General features: G+C 38.2%; 1 protein-coding gene across 5 annotated transcripts in view; it reads left to right on the forward strand.

Moving 5' to 3' along the window:
• Window positions 1-15,221, forward strand: part of LOC127439155 (CD48 antigen-like) — a 74,951-nt gene extending 59,730 nt beyond the window's left edge. For 2 of the 5 annotated variants that reach the window (XM_051695274.1, XM_051695273.1), the window contains exons 2-6: window positions 268-594; window positions 1,192-1,476; window positions 2,124-2,267; window positions 2,368-2,432; window positions 12,737-13,742. In XM_051695274.1, coding sequence (XP_051551234.1) covers window positions 268-594; window positions 1,192-1,476; window positions 2,124-2,267; window positions 2,368-2,432; window positions 12,737-12,790 — 875 coding nt within the window. In that variant the 3' untranslated portion in view covers window positions 12,791-13,742. Of the gene's footprint in view, window positions 1-267; window positions 595-1,191; window positions 1,477-2,123; window positions 2,268-2,367; window positions 2,433-12,736; window positions 13,743-14,767 lie in introns of those variants that run through there. The other 3 variants (XM_051695271.1, XM_051695272.1, XR_007896861.1) reach the window with 3 other exon arrangements.
• Window positions 15,222-20,333: the final 5,112 nt, after the last annotated feature.

The following is a 20,333-nucleotide window of genomic DNA, read 5'->3' on the forward strand; positions in this document are numbered from 1 at the left end:
GTCAGTATCATTACACCTGCCTGAAAATACCAAATGTTTCTATTCTGTTTCTATTTGCTGTTATTTCAGTGGAGCACTATTGAACATCTTCTTATTGAACATCTTATTCATTTATCAATCATTTTTACAATAACAGTTTTAATTTCAACAAAATTACCCTCACGTTTGTATTCATGCATCTGTTCTCAAGACGTCATTGACTACAAGTTATTCCTCATTTAAATGTGTGCAAAAAGTTTTAAAAAGTACACATTGTTTGTTGTGCAGGTGTGTTTGGTGTTGAGAGAGTGTCAGTGATGGAGGGAGATTCTGTCACTCTACACACTGATGTTACTGAAATACAGAGAGATGATGAGATCGAGTGGAGGTTTGGACCTGAAAACATTCGCATCGCTAGAATCAAGAGAAAGATCGGAGACTTCTCTACATCTGATGATGTTCTTGATGGGAGATTCAGAGGTCGACTGCATCTGAACAATCAGACTGGATCTCTCACCATCACAAACATCAGAACTGAACACACTGGACTTTATGAACTAAACATCATTACAGTAAATGAGCGAACGACAAAGAGATTCAGTGTTACTGTTTATGGTGAGTTACAGTATAATTGCTCCTGTCCTCTTTTTACTTGTATTGTCAGTGGAAATAAATCATTTTCAGAATCTATAATGATATTTCAAACTGATTCATATATTTGAAATGATATTAATAGACTCAGTCAGATGCAGTTTATTATTTCATGTTTATTATTTCCTTTCTAACGATCATGTATTGTGTCATTTGTCTATCTGACAGTATGGTAACTATAAAACAGAATGTTTCTTTCCTCTATATTTACTTTTCTACATTTTACATCTGTAATTGCTTCTTGATTAAATCCATTCTTAGATCTTATCGGTGTAAAACTGCAGATGTTGTTGCTCTTGTATGATAAATTGCTTATGTTCATCATTTCTATGTCACAAAAGCATCTGCTACATCATCCCATGTTCTATAACATGATATACTGTAGTAATAAATGTGAATAATTTCACTGTTCAGCATCTATAGCCGACTCTGTCTGACATCACAATAAACACTCACTCAACACTCACCATTCACACATTCACACAACGCTGACAAACCATTTACGTATTTACTGTTCATTGTGTTTACTCTAATTTCTGATAATTCTCTGATGTTTTTCAGCTCATCTGCCCATTCCTGTCATCATCAGAGACTCTTCTCAATGTTCTTCAAGCTCTAAATGTGTGTTGGTGTGTTCAGTGGTGAATGTGACACAGGTGACTCTCTCCTGGTACAAAGGAAACAGTTTATTCTCCTCCATCAGTGTGTCTGATCTCAACAGCAGTCTCTCTCTACCTCTGGAGGTGGAATATCAGGAGAACAACATCTACAGCTGTGTGATCAACAATCCCATCAGAAACCAGACTCAACATCTCAACATTAATGAAGTCTGTCAGCTGTGTTCAGGTACAGTATTTGTGTTTATTTACTGAGTTTTGTAAGATGTTGTTACATGACTCTTTTTCCCCACTGTGTGGGACTTCTTCTAATGCTGTGTAATGGCTTTTTGTGAGAATGTTTTATTTTATTTCCGTCATCTGCTGCAACAGTTAGATCCCAGCCCATATTCATTAAACATTCAGTAATTGCCTCCTCAACAAGCGTGTGACGTCACTAATATCCAATGCCATTGGCTCTTGCATGTCTTGTTTTTGAATGAGTTGTGACTGCTGTCACAGAGGAAGATTTTCAGCCATCAAAACCTTCAGTTTCACTGTGATTCTTGTAATAAATTAATGTTACTGTAAATCTTTTGTACTGTTGAGCATTTTTAAGGTTTAGGTGTAGGGGTGGAGTTAGTGCTTAAAATATGAATGTAAGACTGTAACATAACTTAAATTATTGTGACTGTAATTAGTTTTGCCTGTTATGTTTTTAACACTGTTGAAAAGTGATTAGGTTTAGTGTTAATAGACTAATGTATTTCCAAGTATAATAAAACATATTGTGGTTAAATATGCAATAGGCCTAATATCTGAAGATTTCCAAATCTGTGACAGAATCGTCTGAATGTTTTTATTTACATTAATGACTTTGTCTCTTTATTGTTCCAGCACCAAACCAAGAAAGTCCTTCACAACCCCAAAACTTGTCTCTTATGATGCCGATATCTGCTGCTGCTGCTGCTGGAACTCTCTTCATCGCTGCAGTTTTGATGTTCTGCATCTGCAGAAAATACAGAAAAACTGATCAAGAGGGCAAGTGTAAACTACTACTAATACATCTGGAAAAATAATATGTCAACAGACAAAAACGTCAATCTAGTGAAGATAATGTCTGTCATTATTTTCAAAACAGATCAGACTCGTGCAGTAGAGATCATTTACGCTGATCCAACATACAAAAGAAGAACACAGAAATCAGTAAGATCATTTATGGTTTTTGTCTCTCTGTATCATTTACAACAGCAAATCAGATTGACAGTATTTCTGTGTATAATGAATTATCATGCACACTTTCACACACAACACCACCACAGCAGATATATTTATAAAAGCATTAAATGTGTTTTATTCTTCTGTTCTGATGACTTCATGATGGAGAGCCTCATCATTCAATGCTGCAAACACTGATTATCCTCCAATAATACTCATATTTAACTATTAAAACATTTGAATTAATATGATGGATCATTTTACTGGCATGAATAGTACCAGATGAGACTCAACAGAAGAACATTGACATGAATCTGACATTTGTACCAACTCAATGCCCCTGACTAATACCATGTATTATTATAGTAAAACAGGTATTATACTGTGATAAATGTAGAGCTTACACTAAAAACATAAGTAAAAGCAGGAATTATATAAAATTAAAATATAAACATTTATATTTGAATACATAGCATTTAATATAAAATGCAAATCAAATAGACAATTATTAGAAAAATATTTAAGCTTATATATAGTAAAAAAAATTTGTTTCACCTCCTGAGGTTGAAGAGTTTGTCGGAAAAAAGAGAGTTTTGGACCATATTTTCTGTAGCCTATTCATGGAAAGTGTCATTAAATTGAAACAAATCTAAATTTTCTTTTGGCTTATGCATGTGCTTTGATCTATAAAAGCAATAGTACATCTATTATGACAATGAATTGCCATTTGTTAACAACATTAGTTAACATGAACTAACAATGAACAACACTTTTAACATGTTTTTTAATGTTAACTTCAACATTAATTAATACATTTTTAAAATCTAAAGTTGTATTTGTTAACATTAGTTAATGCAATATGAAAAAACATTAACTAACAATAAACGATTGTAATGTTATTAGTTAACAGTAACAAAGCTTAATAAATGCTGTAATAAATATATTGTTCATTGTCAGTTAATGATATCTAATGCATTAACTAATGTTAACAAATGGCACATTATTGTAAAGTGTTACCAAGCAATATTTGTGTTGAATAAAATGATCTTGAATCATTATTAGATGGCCAAAATTAAGGAGCAGATCAAAGAAAAAACAGAAATAACAATAAGAGCAGTTTAAGGTTCAGTGTGCGTTTCTGCTAAAATAAACACTGTTAAACGGTCTCACAAGAAGCTCAAATTTCAGGAGCAAAAGGTGACTGAGCTAAAAACTGTTCGGTTGATTTGACATTTGAATGTGTGAAAAAGACGGACGGACGGACGGACAGACACAGATATATACAGTTGAAGTCAGAAGTTTACATACACTTAGGATGATGTCATTGAAACTTATTTTTTAACAACTCCACAGATTTAATATTAGCAAACTATAGTTTTGGCGGGTCGTTTAGGACATCTACTTTGTGCATGACACAAGTAATTTTTCCAGCAATTGTTTACAGACAGATTGTTTCACTTTTAATTGACTATATCACAATTCCAGTGGGTCAGAAATTTACATACACTAAGTTAACTGTGCCTTTAAGCAGCTTGGCAAATTCCAGAAAATGATGTCAAGCCTTTAGACAATTAGCCAATTGGCTTCTGATAGGAGGTGTACTGAATTGGAGGTGTACCTGTGGATGTATTTTAAGGCCTACCTTCAAACTCAGTGCCTTTTTGCTTGACATCATGGGAGAATCAAAAGAAATCAGCCAAGACCTCAGAAAAAAAAATTGTGGACCTCCACAAGTCTGGTTCATACTTGGGAGCAAATTCCAAATGACTGAAAGTACCACGTTCATCTGTACAAACAATAGTACACAAGTATAAACATCATGGGACCACACAGCCATCATACCGCTCAGGAAGGAAATGCATTCTGTCTCCTAGAGATGAACGTAGTTTGGTGTTTAAAGTGCAAATCAACCCCAGAACAACAGCAAAGCACCTTGTGAAGATGCTGGAGGAAACAGGTAGACAAGTATCTATATCCACAGTAAAACGAGTCCTATATCGACATAACCTGAAAGTCTGCTCAGCAAGGAAGAAGCCACTGCTCCAAAACTGCTATAAAAAAGCCAGACTACAGTTTGCACATGGGGACAAAGATCTTACTTTTTGGAGAAATGTCCTCTTGTTTGTTAAAAACAAAATTTTAACTGTTTGGCCATAATGACCATCGTTACGTTTGGAGGAAAAAGGATGAGGCTTGCAAGCCGAAGAACACCATCCCAACCGTGAAGCATGGGGGTGGCAGCATCATGTTGTGGGGGTGCTTTGCTGCAGGAGGGACTGGTGCACTTCACAAAATAGATGGCATCATGAGGAAGGAAAATTATGTGGATATATTGAAGCAACATCTCAAGACATCAGCCATGAAGTTAAAGCTCGGTCACAAATGGGTCTTCCAAATGGACAATGACCCCAAGCATACCTCCAAAGTTGTAGCAAAATGGCTTAAGGACAACGAGGTCAAGATATTGGAGTGTCCATCACAAAGCCCTGACCTCAATCCGATAGAAAATTTGTGGTCAGAACTGAAAAAGCGTGTGCGAGCAAGGAGGCCTACAAACCTGACTCAGTTACACCAGTTCTGTCTGGAGGAATGGACCAAAATTCCAGCAACTTATTGTGAGAAGCTTGTGAAAGGATACCCAAAATGTTTGACCCAAGTTAAACAATTTAAAGGCAATGCTACCAAATACTATCAAAGTGTATGTAAACTTCTGACCCACTGGGAATGTGATGAAAGAAATAAAAGGTGAAATAAATCATTCTCTCTTCTATTATTCTGACATTTCACATTCTTAAAATAAAGTAGTGATCCTAACTGACCTAAGACAGGGAATGTTTTCTATGATTAATGTTTTCTATGTCAGGAATTGTGAAAAACTGAGTTTAAATGTATTTGGCTAAGGTGTATGTAAACTTCTGGCTTCTGTAGACTGATACAGACAGACAGACAGACAGACAGACGAATGATCAGAATGGCCAAAGATAAAGAGCAGATCAAAGAATAAACAAAAATAACAGTAAGATCAGGTTAAGGTTCAGTGTGCGTTTCTGCTAAAAGTGATATTATATTATAGATTTCAATTCAAATTGGTAAAGCAAGAGTTATATCTAAATTTGGGTCTTCAGGTTTTTGCCCTGGTCATCATGCTGTTGACAGAAAGTATAGTTAGAATTAAACAGTTAGACAGTGTGAACATTAAACAGCTGTATGGTGATGAACTGTATGCTAACAATACACATCACTGATGTCTGATAATGTCTGATAGAAACAGGTTTGACCAACTAAAGCAAAACAAGCACAAACAGAGTGTGGTATTGCTGAAGTACAGAATAATGGTTAAAACTCTTTACGGGTAAAATCGTTACAGCGCTAGTTGTATCCGCATGCTGAAATATACACTGTTAAACAGTTCCACAGGAAACGGTGGACTTCCGCTACTAAACTGACAAAAAAAAAAAAAAAGCTGTGAAGATATTTCTGCTGTTGTGAAAATGTGTCTGTGAGAGGAAAGAGAGTAAATGCATCAGTCTAAATTAGAAAATGTAAGTCATAGGTCACAGCTTCTTCTTTAGAAATTTGGCTTTTTAAATTGTGTGTTAAGGGTCAAATATTGTTAAAGCACAACTAAGCGTCTACCAGAAAGCAGCAAAATCAGTTGACAGTAAAATGAGCTGAATTATAAAGTTCACTCAAGCTTGATATTATACTGCTGACAATGAAACGGCCCATTTTACAAGCTGATGATGACTACCACACACCAAACATTTGACAGCAGTGTGTTTAACTACTGAATAAACTGAGAAAAAAAAAAAAAAAGAAAAAACATTAATGCCATTTTTTTAAAAGCTAAAACAGAAGTAACCAAAAGTTAAAATCATGCCTGTGTTTTTCATAAACATACTTTTAATGGTAATACAATTATGATAAATAAAACAGATTACATTTATTATGAACACATTTAAAAGCAGTGGACTAAAATGGCTAAAAGGAAAATACAAACTGGCATTCCTTAACTATTTATATTTACATTATTTGCAATCGTCCATTTCTAAGAAGGCCACAAATGATATTACCTATGAAAATGAATATGTTACCAGCTACTGGGGGTAATTTACTGCAAATACTGCTAATGTTTGATAATGACTAATGAAGAATGACTGTACTTAATTTAACATCAACCTTTTTAAACTCTTCAAGTGTTTTTATTTATAAAACCATGAGAAGAATGGATCTAGAACATGTCTCAGTAAACATAATCACCATTTGTTTTTTTTAACTCAATCATAAATTAAAATTTGAAGGAATATTTCACCCAAAAATGATATCCCAGATGTGTATGACTTTCATTCTTCTGCAGAACACAAATGAAGATTTTTAGAAGAATATTTCAGCTCTGTAGGTCCATACAATGCAAGCGAATGGTGACCAGAACTTTCAAGCTCCAAAAGTCACATAAAAGCAGCATAAAAGTAGTCCATATGACTCCAGTGGTTTAATCAATAGCTACGTTTACATGCAAACAAACATATGTAAAAAATCCGACTGATAGCTGAATCGGATTGAAAAGCCTTCATGTAAACACCTCAACATCAGAATGAGACGCATTTTTAAAAGTTGCACTTGTATCACTCTTAAAACATGCCGCACATCAACGCATCAAAATTATCAAAAACGTCCATCTATTGCATGTCCATCTAGTGCATGTTTAAAAATAAATAAATACAAAATAGCACAGATGGGTGTAAAAATGGTCCAGGACACCTTCAAAACAACAGGAAACAGCACAGCTGTGGAGGTCTCTTTTTTTAGAGTTATAACTTGACATTGCGTCTTCTAAAAGCGGCGCAATATCCATTATAACGATCAAAGCCGTTCATCTAGTGCATGTTTATGTAGAAAAACATTTAAATCTAGATAGGTACATGCAAGGACGGATTAAGAACTGAGAGACCCGTGGGCCGATACACCATGGAGGCCCCCATCATGTGTCACGTGACTGTTCACTTTAATACGCTACAGGAAGCTTGCAAGATTTGGTTGGATTTTTCAGATTGACGGAAGAAAAGTTTGGAGCAATATCTTACATTTAATTATGAACCGATCCAAAATCATGTGTTATTAATAGGGATGTGCATGGTATTCAAATATCAAAATCACTATTCAGTTATTCTGCATGTGTTTAGAGGTCTTCAACCCGATCTGAGTCCGACAGTACCCGACAAACCTACAGGTTTTGGGCCAGGTTCAGGTCAGTTTTTCAAGTAGGCTATAGGGCGAGTTACAGACTTTTCACACGTAGGCCATGTAAACACGCACTGGACAGACATCTTTGAACATTGTGCCACAACTCACTATTAAGTTTTTAAAAACTTTAATATTTATAAATGCATCTCAAGACACCTGCATTCTGTTTTACAATTCGTTGTGCAGGACCGTCAAATTTTTTTAGACACTGTAAACGTAAAAACAATTTCAATTATTATTAATGCATCTCGAGACACCTGTGGTCTGTTTCACAATTAGTTGCACTGCATCAAGCTTTTTCAGCACTGGTGTCACAAATCGACATTCTGTTGTAGTTCAGTTTGCAAAGAGGACTTAATGTGACTGTTACACATGATTCCAGATTGTTTATCCACTAGCAAAGTTTCAGCACTTGATAAACGGTGAGCCAATGTTTTTTCCCCCTTTTGCTCTGGTGTGCAGACAGTAATTACACAGATTAAATGCTGAATAATTTAAAAATCAAAGCATCCCGAAGAAGTCCTATAATCCATAGCATTCGTTGCCTCGTGGAAAGTGAACATACCTGGGCAGAATTACACATTTTCCACTGATAAAGAATAGGCCTACTATGTTGCAGGCAGTGACAGAGATTATTTTTGTTCGACTTTAATGTCGAACAAAATGATTTTATTATTTGAAGATCTATTGTATTGTGCTATTTATGCTCATAGCTCACTGTGCACTTTATTCCCCGCTATTTGAGATTGTGTTTGATGCATCCATGGTAATAAACATTCTTTATTCCAGAGACCTGACTCCAGACAAATAACAAAATAACTGTTTGGTTAACCAAACTCTCGCGGTTAACCAAATATTACAAAAGGAATGAGCTTTATTGCCAAGACTTCTCACATACACAAGGAATTTATTTTGGTGATAGGAGAAACAAGTACACAAAGAACCTTACAGTGAGACACAGAATATAAACAAGGTAAGAGTATAAATACATACAAATAATAGGACATGACATAGAATGGCGTATGTACATGTGCAAGTGGTAATGTATGTGCAAGGTAGGGGTATGTACAGTTATTTAATTAAATCTGAGTGGATTTACATATGTACAAGAGATATTTATTTACATTATTGCACTATGGGAGAGTCCTGAGGCAGTTTAATTGTTCATGTAGAAAATGGCCTGAGGGTAGGAACTGTTCTTGTGCCTGGATGTCCTTGTGCTCAGTGCTCTGTAGCGCTGGCCAGAGGGCAACAGTTCAAAGAGGGAGTGGGCAGGGTGTGTGGGGTCCAGAGTGATTCTACCTGCATGTTTCCTCACTCTGGAGACATACAGGTCTTGTAGGGTGGGCAGGGGGGCACCAATAATCCTCTCAGCAGTCCTGACTGTCCGTTGTAGTTTCCTTCTGTCTGATTTGGTGGCTGAAAGGGCACGGAGAGCTGGGTCATTTTGGCTGAGAGAAGATCAGGCATGATGGTATTGAAGGCTGAACTGAAGTCCACAAATAGGATCCTTGTATAAGTCCCAGGTCTGTCGAGGTGCTGCAGGATATAAAGCAGTCCCATGTTGACAGCACCATCCACAAACCTGTTTGCTCGGTAAGCAAACTGAAGGGGGTTCAGCAGGGGTCCGGTGATGTCCTTCAGAAAGGCCAAAACCAGTCTCTCAAACGACTTCATGACCACAGACATGAGAGCGACAGGTCTGTAGTCATTTAGTCCTGTGATTTTGGGTTTTTTGGGGACCTGAATGATGGTGGAGCATAAGAAGCAGCAGGGAACTTCACACTGCTCCACTGATATATGAATTTCTGTGTGAAGATGCGGGCCAGTTGGTCAGAGCAGACTTTCAGACAGGCAGGTGAAACACCGTCTGGGCCTGAAGCTTTCCTAGTCTTTTGTTTCCGAAAAACCCGGCACACATCCTTCTCACAGATCATGAGTGCAGATTGAGTAGCAGGAGGGGGGTTCCAGGAGGTGTTTGTGTGTGTGTGAAGTGAAGATCAGTGCGGGGGAAGGGTGTGAATCAGATCTTTTCAAAGCTGCAGTAAAACACATTCAGTTCATCAGCCATTAGTTGACTCTATTGAGCGAGGGGGAGGTGTCATATATAGTACTTGGTAATGCTTTTTAGGCCTTTCCACACAGATGCAGGATTGTTGGCTGAAAACTGTTATTTCAGCTTTTCAGAGTAACTTCTTTTAGCCACTCTGACATCCTCAGTCAATGTGTTCTTAGCCTGGTTGTACAATATTTTATCCCCACTAAAGTAATCATCCTCTTTGAAATGACGAAGCTGTCTGAGTTTTCCTGTAAACCATGGTTTATCGTTATTGAATGATAGAAATGTCCTAGTAGTAATGCACATATCCTTACAGAAACTGATATATGATGTCACAATATCTGTGAGCTTGTCCAGGTCTGTGGCCGCAGTCTCAAAAACACTCCAATCAGTGCATTCAAAGCAGGCTTGTAGTTCCAGCTCTGCTTCATAGGTCCATCTCTTTACAGTCTTTACTACAGGCTTAGCTGATTTTAGTTTTTGCTTGTAGGTCGGGAGAAGATGAAACACACAGTGATCAGAGAGTCCTAAAGCTGCACGTGGAACAGAGCAATATGCATCCTTTAGAGTGGTGTTGCAGTGGTCCAATATATTTGTCTCTGGTGGGGCATGTGATGTGTTGTTTGTATTTTGGCAGTTCACAGGTGAGGTTAGCTTTATTAAAATCTCCCAGAATAATAATAAGTGAGTCCGGGTGTTGTTGCACCGTGTCTGTGATGTGACCAGCCAGCTGTTGCAATGCAGTGTTCATGCATGCTTGTGGCAGGATATAAACATTCACCAGAATAAACTAACAAACTCCTGCAGCAAGTAGAAAGGCTTACAGTTGATGAAAAGTGCTTCTAAATTAGGACAGCACATCCCTCTTTAATGGATGAACTCAGTTTCTGTCTCACCCGCGATGGCGAAAATGCACAACAATCCAATTTGGTTGGACCACAATACAGCAAAACAAATTTGTGATAATTAATACCCTGAGTATTAATAATGAGCTGACATGGCGGTCCGTAAACTGTACAAGCAAAAACCTTGAAACACAAGAATAACACACTATAATATTCTATCTCTGCCCAGACGTAACCTCTTACTTGAATCGCATGAGGATGCAGGTGGAATGTGTTTTCCTCCGTCCTTTAACATTGACCCGGTTCCTTGAGGCTCGTGTGATGACGGGAGGCCGTTTCCTCGCGCTGTCGGCGGGCGGTACGGCTGTTGATTGTCGGCGGGCTGGCGGAGAACTCAGAAATGTCGACTTGATTGAAGATGGAAGAGAAATCTTTAATCTATTCACTTCTGTAGGCCAACGGATGAAGATGCGAATTGCTCGGCGGTCTCCTTCGGATCCGTTAGAGTGTTTGGTTGAACACAGAGTAATCTCAACTCGTCCAGCGAGATGGAGATTGTATGGCTACAGTTTCAAGTCGGACATTACTTCCTTATGCCACGAGGCTGCACCGGAGAGCAGCAAAAAGCTACGTCCGTATTCTGTGAACTAAGTCGCTGGAAGCGAAATCTTTAAGCATTTCAGAATTATTTGAACTCCTGATGATGTCATGTTTGAGGGACGTTCTGTTGTGTGCCACATCCAATAGGAGTCGAGAGTTCGATCCTCCAGTGAGCAAGGCTTCCTGGATTTGTAGTCTGTTTTGAACTCCCTTTGTTTGATTTTGGCGCGATTTTTATCAGTAAAATTTACGCCATGGAATGTGGGGGCTTGAGTTATGTTTTTATGACTGTTAGGCCTGCCTTTGTTTTCTATCTGGACACATGAGGCCCAACAAATGCATGCAGGACTTAAGCATTTTAAAGTCTTCTGTACTGTTGCAAGCATTCTGTCGCTTATATGAATTTAAACCATCAGCTTTGTACACAGCCAGGGTAAACGGCATCTTATCTTTGCGTTTGGCAGTGTTTTGTAAATCAAAGGCTGTTTTTTGTAGTCCTTCAAATAAACGCGCTGCACCTGTGAGACGCAGATTCTCTGAGCGTGCACTTGAGTGTCTGTGCTCTGATACAAATCCAGTCGATCAATGAATGTCTTCTGAAGCTAATCGATAAGTTGGTGTAAGAAACAAATCGATTAATAAAACTTTATTAATGCGAGAAGTTGGAAGCGTGTGTTTTGTACACAACAGAGGAACAAACGTCATGCAAGAGTTAGTACATTTCAAACAGAAATAGAGCGCTGGCCTGAAGCAACAATGTAAAGTTAAAAACGTTTTAATTATCGATTCAGAAGACATGAATTGATCGACTGGAGATGTGTGGATTGGATTACATTTATGCTTAAATATGACTGTTGGACCATCAAACAGACAGCAGACTAATGGCACTCGTTTACTTACATTATAAGGACCTACAGAGCTGAAATGTTTTTCTAAAAATCTTAATTTGTGTTCTGCTGAACATAGACAGTCATACACATCTGGGATGGTATCAGGGTAAGTGAATAATGAGAGAATTTTCATTTTTGGGTGACCTATTCCTTTAAATCCATTTGCACAACTTGGCTAAATCGGATTAAAATATACAAGTAGGGTCGTATAATTCGTAGGAATTGTAGACGTGCAAAGCCCCGTATATGTAATGTGGAAGTAAGTAAAACTTCAGGGTTTGGGATGTTATTAACATGCTTATTAATTTTATCCGCTAACCCAAACTCCTTATCTGAATCTTACCATAAAGTACACCCCTTACCATGATTTGAAGCATAAAGAGTACTTAAGTATAAAATAAAAGAGGATTTTATTGTGTTTTAGAAGAATACGAGGGAGAGTGACGTGATTGGCTCGTGTAAAAGTTGTATGAATTTGTACGAACCAACTCCATGAAACTGTTTTGGTGCTTCAATGATAATTTTTTCGATGTCGAGTCACATCACCAGTTTCATGGCAGTAGGTGGGTGATCCATTTTTTGTTCCTAAAAGGTCAACAACAATAATAACAGCACATGTGATGTGAATATCTGTGTTTGTGTGTTTTCTTACAGATAGTAAAACAGGAGGATGATGTGGTGTACGCAGGTGTCGCTGTGAGATATTGATCAAACAATTCAATTTCCTGATTTATTCTAATCACTGTAACTATGACTCTGTTCAGCAGTGTTACTGTATTAAATATGCTTTTATTTGTGTTGTGTCATTTAAAGTGGTGAGATGATTGGGGGCTTTAATGTTCATGTGTGATTTCTGTATACTGAAATGTAAAATAGAGTTGATCGTGTGACATTAATGGATTTATATAAAGGGGCTTGTGACAAACATGTTTTATTACCTTTTTTAACCATATACTGTATTTTCTTTCTGTCTTAATTTTGAAAACTTAAAAAGATTCAGTAATGTTATTAGTGGTGGTGTAATAGTGTTCATTTAGTGTTTATTTTACAGTGTCAATGCTACAAAACTGCTACCAACCTTTTAGAACAAAAAAAAATGTATAAAATACATTTAAAAACCTGTCAATAACATATAGACCAATGTGCAGACTAAAAAGGACAATTTGGCCATACCTGAAAACACAGCTGGCAGCAAAGCACACTTGCATTTTTACATGCATTCTTTCACCTTTCAGCTCGTAGAAACCGTTTTTCATTTGAGCATTTATTTTAAAAGCTGTTTGCACTCAGATGATGACACGGGCAACGTGTCAAGTTATTGCAATGACATACAGATATGGTAAGAAATTATTTAGCAGAGACGGGCCACTTCTATTAAAATAAATCACACAGGCCAAAACACAAACAGAAATTCTGGCCCAGAACGGACATTTCAAAGTTGAATTTACTGGCTAAAGCATTGTTTTCTGAGAAGCCAGTATTTCAACTTAGCATGTTTCCTAAATCTCTGATAACATATTATGATAATTTTATGCTTTAGTACAGGAAATATATTACATACTGCACCTTTAACGGCTGCCGGAAGTGATGTTTCAAACCAAAGCGTTGTGTTGCCACTAGCTTTAGCTCGCTATCCACTCTCAGTTCAACACTTTTAACTCAATATTACATATTCACACAGCATGGTATGATGGTAAAACGTTAAACTCACTTTTGTAAGCTGCTGTCTTCACAGAAGTTTCACTAGTTGTCATATTCATTATTTACAATTGTTTTAAAAGATTACCATCGCTGACGGTAACTCCGCCCCTTCCGCTATGTTTGGCAAGCCGCGTGCGCTGAGTGCACAAAGTGTCCAACATTACGCACTCCGTTTTGACAGTTAAAAAAGTGCCTCATCCGGGTACTCGTAGTGCACTTCGTTTGGTTGCATTTTCACTGTAAACATATTACTCGCACTACTTACACTTCAAAATGACGTAAAATAGTGCAGAAGTGTGCGGTTTGGGACGCACCTTTTGATACGGTCCGTGTACATTTTGACCGTTTGATTTTTAATTTGAAAAGAAATAAGCAGAAATGAGAAAATTCGGAAAAAAATGGAAAAACAAGAATTCGGCTTAATTTTTTTAGAAAACGCAGAAAAAGCTTGAGTATTTGATTTGTACTTGTGGGTGGGCCTAAAACACCCCTTTCCTCTGATTGGTCAATCCACACCATCATCTCTTCCTCAAATGCTGAATAACAGTCCACCGCTGTCATAAGACTATGAAGTTTCATTTGTCTGGTTTTAGATTAATTTATCATTCTTAATATTATTTTTCAGAACATGTTACTGATCCATATTTATTGCACCTATGCTATCTCTCATTATGCAAACAATGAAACAAATATCAGAGTTAATGTCCACTGAATGTTTGAAGTGAACAGTAATATGCAATAAAAACACACAGAAATGATGAAGATCAGAATGTATAATATTTTAATCAAGTGAAATATGGTCCAGAAGCATCACTCACTTCTACATCATTTACTTTATTGATCTTATCTGTTCTGTTGAAACTGTTATTCACACATGTATGAGGGCTGCCAACTCTCACACACTGAGTGTGAGAGTCACGCAACTGACACTGTTCTCACGCCATACTTCCCTTTTCAGCGCACAGACAGCACCGTGCAGCAAAGAGTTTTTTTATTTTTTTAAATCATTTATAAAAAGAAAAAAAAATTGGTTTAGCACCAGACCACATAATTTTATGTATATGAAACTTCCCCAATAAAACTAGCAATTGAATGATATATTCTTTATCCTTTTCTATCCCACAGTCATTTACATATATCATTATATCAGTCCCACCCAGTTTTATATCTATATTGAGTTTCCTTTTAATGACATTTTCAACATCAACCCAAAACATCTTTGTGTAAATACAATGAAAGAATAAATGAAAAATAGTTTCTTTATCATTATTATTATAGAATTCACACGAGTAATCAATATTAAATTTGAAATGTTCCATTATGTTTCACAGGATAAATGATTTTATATGAAACTTCCTTTATTTTATTATTAATAAAGAATTTATCAACTGTTCTCCAAGCCTTACACCACTTTAAATCTCCAAATATTGATGACCAAAAAAAATCTAGCTGGGGGATATGTAACATTAATTATTACATTTCTAATGCAGTTATTTGAAACTTTGTCTATTAAGATGTTAACGTTTCCAATAAAATGTTTATTTTTGATATAATCAAGGTTAGGGTCTCGCGATGGTATATGCTTCTGATGAAGCCATCTGTCTGTGTTATCTCAACTTCATTGTTTAAAAATCATGTTCATGGTAAACAACTACATTACCCATGATACAGCAGAGAAATATCCACCAATCAGAGAACAGTGACGCACTATGAATGACGTAATCGAGTCGGTCTCCTTTCACCCTTAAACTACTTATATATTTGTACATATCGGGATATTTGGCAATAAAAGTAAAATATTGTTTCTATACTTATAATCAACAACCTAAAATCAATAGTTTTATATATTCCCATTGTTTTTTTCAACGACACCATTCGCAATGCATCATGGGATTGTAGTTTGTGCCCTCTTGAAACAGGATAAGTCTTTGCATCTTTGTCTTTATGTCCGATTTTCAAATACTTTTTCACCTCAAAACAAAGTTTGTATTGTTGTGATTCTTCTGGGAGCTGGTTGGTTTGGTTCATGACTCACAACACTTTTATGAAGGATTTTATTAAAAGTCTATGAAGAAATGAAGGGGGAAATACTTCCGGAACACAGACGGCGTAAAAAGTGGGCGGTCACTGTTGCGCTTTAGTATTGTTACCAGGCCTACTATAAAACTAATTTTCATAATCTTTGAAATCCTTTATGGCAGAATCTTTCTATCTTTTCCTGACTAAAAGTTCCCACCAGATTTGTTGATCTTTTTATTATTATTATTATTATTATTATTATTATTATTATTATTATTATTATTACTAAGAATACCTGGGTCATTATCAAAATATGTGATAAACATATCCCTTCACTTTTCAGTCATGAAAAAGATTTCAAACAGTAAAAAAAAAAAAAAAAAAATAAAAAAAATATATATATATATATATATATATATATATATATATATATATATATATATATATATATATATATATATATTAAAGGGCATTATTCTATTAATTAACCTTTTATTAAAATAAACCGAAAGGGTTTGACAGTTTATTTATTCTGTGCCACGCGTAGATTGCCGTACCCATGCCCACACAGAAGAAAGCTGGCACAGACCCCTAGACTCTGCCCTGACTAGTACGGTTTGTGCCATATTAACGCACGGGCTTACCGGAGCTTAAGTTTATCGGGGCCCCAAATGGAATAAACGCGTCGTTTTCTCGTTTCTGCTGATTTCTTTTCCAATTAAAAATCAAACGGTCTAAACGCACACGGACCAGATCCATTGCGCAAATGAAGCGCAAAACAGTGTTTTCTAAAGCGCAGATGCCTGTGACAGCTCCCCGCTTCTGCTTTACATTCAGTCCGAATCACTGGACAAAGAAATGTGTTGATTTCTCTTATTTATTGTGCACACACAGTTATTCGACTAAAGAAACATGCAGTATAATAAGCATGTTATATATGAGGAAATGACAGTGGTGACGTGATGTCCACCTCCTCCTCCATCTTTACTCGCACACTAAAGGTTTGATTTAAATGCATATGGTCTGTTTTGTAAAGCTTAGATCAACCCAATCAGTGTTTGCATTTTCTGACAATTGAAGAAAATGACTCGCACGTTCAATTTATCCTGTTTGTGCTTATGGCACCTGTTTGGTAAGTTTTATATTCTATTTAGTGCAACGAACTAACTTCATCTACAACTATAACTATGAACTATTATTCCCAGAAAAAGTGATGCTCACACAAATCAAATCGCAGGAAAATATGATTTGGATTGTGGTGTTTGGTCTCAGCTGGCTTAAAGATGCTGTTACTTCTGCTGGTGTTCTTGATATTCTTCTAGTGCTTCTGATATTGTTGTAATATAGATATACGTTTAGTTTAAGTTTTTAAAATATATATATATATATATATATATATATATATATATATATATATATATATATATATATATATATATATATATATAACTATGTCAAGGAAAGTCATTTTTATTTAGTGCTTTTCACAACACATTGTTTCAAAGCAGCTTTACAGGAAATGATGCCGTAACAGAAAAAGATGCTGTGATGTCTTAAGGTCCTCATTGTGCATTTTAAATGAATAAATGCTACAAATATTTGACCAAATTGCCACAATTAAATTTTTTATCAACATAGAAATAGTAATTTATGAAATGCTGCAATGAAGCACTGAGCACTACAGGGTTGCTGTTGGTTAACTTTTAATGATTTAAAGGGTTGTAGCCTATATTGGACACTTATGAAATGAATAAAATATAATTGTCACTTAAATGTCTTAATTGTCAAAGCTCATAAATAACAACCTGACTGAATATTACCTACTGCCACCTGCTAGTAAACATGTTCCCATCCACTTTTTCAACCGTCTGGGTTCCGGAATTATTTTTCCCATTCATTTTTGTTTTATCTTCTCCCCTTTTCTCCCCAATTTGGCATGCCCAATTCCCAATGAGCTCTAGGTCCACGTGGTGGCATAGTGACTCACCTCAATCCGGGTGGCGGAGGACAAATCTCAGTTGCCTCCGTGTCTGAGATCGTCAATCCGTGCTCTTATCACGTGGCTTGTTGAGCGCGTTACCGTGGAGACCTAGTGCATGTGGAGGCTCACGCTATTTTCCACAGCATCCACGCACAACTCACCACGCGCCTCACCGAGAGTGAGAACCACATTATAGCAACCACAAGGAGGTTAAACCAATGTGACTCTACCCACCCTAGCAACCGGGCCAATTGGTTGCTTAGGAAGCCTGACTGGAGTCACTTAGCATGCCCTGGATTCAAACTTGCGACTCCAGGTGTGGTAGTTTCCCATTCATTTTTTTATTTTTTTGCATTGACTTTACATAAAATCCTCCATAAAACAGTAAGTCATGAATCAAACCAACCAGCTCCGAGGAGAATCACAACATTACAAACTTTGATTTGAGGCAAAAAAGTATTTGAAAATCAGACAAAAAGACAAAGGTGCAAGACTGTGTACTTAGCGTCTTTCACGAGGTCACGAACTACAATCCCACAGTCATTCACATGCATCATCGGAGTGGGCAGTTGCTCCAGTGCTCGTTTCGTGGGCTTCGTTGGCCGCGGTTCTCTGATTGGTAGATCATGGGTTATCTGATTGCTGGACCATGGGTTATCTAGACCATGAGTTATCTAGTTATCTGCCATCAAACACGATTTTTTTTTTTGTTTTTTTTTTTGTTATTAACAATTTTTATTGATTCTATACAACAAGCCAAACAGACATAACAGAACACATGGAATAAAATTATATGAAACTAAAACCCTTCATTTTGGAGGTTTTTATGAAAAAAATCCATGCTGAATCACTGACGGTGTTGTTCGGGGCTCTGGCCAACCCGTTGCAGGACAGTGGTCTTCAGCTTGACGTAGTCCAGGCGGTCCTCAGCTGGTAGTTGCTGCGCCGCGAGCTGGGCCTCCCTGGATAGCAGCGGCAGCAGGTGGAGGGCCCATTGGGTTCGCGGCCACCCGGAGGCGGTGGCCGACTGCTCAAAGAAATTCAGGTACACCTCCAGCTCGTCCTTGGGGCCCATCTTTGGAGCAACAGCTGTGGCTTCATCACTGCTTCCAGCTCTGCAAGGCCTGCCGATCCTCGGCTTGGGCTTGGAGGAGCTCCTGGAGGCGCCGTTCTTGCGTGAGGAGGGCTTGGTAGTGGATTCAAGAATGAGGAAGTGGGGTGGCAGTCCAGGTAAATCAAGCTTTAATGTTTTTTTTCCAGTCTAACAAACAGTCTTTGGCCATTGATCCAGGGCAAGCACGTGTTAGTCCAGACAGACAACATGGCGACGGAAGCATATATAAATCCCCAAGGCGGTTTACGCTCACATTGCCTCATTCCCTCGTGGGACCTCTCTGTAGTCTTGCTGGGCCTACAGAGAGCCCCGTTTGAGCCCCTGGAGTCAGTCGAGCTAAAAGCCCTCTCATTGAAGATGGCCATCCTGACTGCGCTCACTTCCATCAAGAGGGTTGGGGACCTACAGGCATTCTCTGTCAGTGATACGTGCCCAGAGTTCGGTCTGGCATACTCTCACGTGATCCTGAGAGCCCGGTCGGTCTATGTGCCCATAGTTCCCACTACTCCTTTTAGGGATCAAGTGGTGAACTTGCAAGCACTGCCCCAGGAGGAGGCAGACCCAGTCTTGTCATTGCTGTGTCTGTTACATGCCTTGCATGTTTACTTGGACCGCACAGAGAGCTTTAGACACTCTGAGCAGCTCTTTGTCTGTTTTGGGGGACAGCAGAAAGGGAAGGCTGTCTCCAAACAGAGGATTACCCACTGGATTGTGGATGCCATCACTTTGGCATACCAGGCCCAGGGCACGCTGTGCCCACTGGGAGTACGAGCACACTCCAATAGGAGTGTGGCATCCTCCTGGGCTCTGGCGAATGGCACCTCTCTAACAGACATCTATAGAGCAGCGGGCTGGGCAACACCCAATACCGTTGCGAGATTGTACGATCCCTGGGTTGAGCCAGTTTTGTCCCACGTGTTAGCAGGTGCGAACAGGTAAATATGCGGGCAGCTGGCTGGGTGTACCGCTTGCACACAGCACCTTTCCCTTCCCTGAGGAGATAACGTGCCCTTTTTTCCTCCACGTGAGTTCCCGGGACCTGCAAACCCTGGATGTCTTTCCTCCCCCAGCACCCTGCGGCAGGCGAATTCGGCAGAGGAATTTGATGCCAGCCCCAGTACTCGTGAAGTATGCTCTGTCAGGTCAGCCCATGTAATTGGGATAGGTGCTCCATATGTAGTGGTTCCCTGTCTGTAATCCCATATGAGGTGTTTTCCATGGTACGGTTTCCCTGACGGTAAACCCATGTCTTCCCCTGGGCAGAGCTCTGCTCTGCCACCAGTCTCTGTGCATGTAGGACTCCTCCCTTCCAGGTAGGACCTACCGCAGGGACTCCTTTCCATGTGTGGTACTTCCCAGTTGGTAAGTCCATGTGATGTGCTCTCCACATGTTAACCTCCCTTCGGGCAGGATGTGGCCTCTGCAGTGTCCTTTCT

The sequence above is a fragment of the Myxocyprinus asiaticus genome, chromosome 50 (assembly GCF_019703515.2).
Source record: "Myxocyprinus asiaticus isolate MX2 ecotype Aquarium Trade chromosome 50, UBuf_Myxa_2, whole genome shotgun sequence".
Taxonomy (NCBI): Eukaryota; Metazoa; Chordata; class Actinopteri; order Cypriniformes; family Catostomidae; genus Myxocyprinus; species Myxocyprinus asiaticus.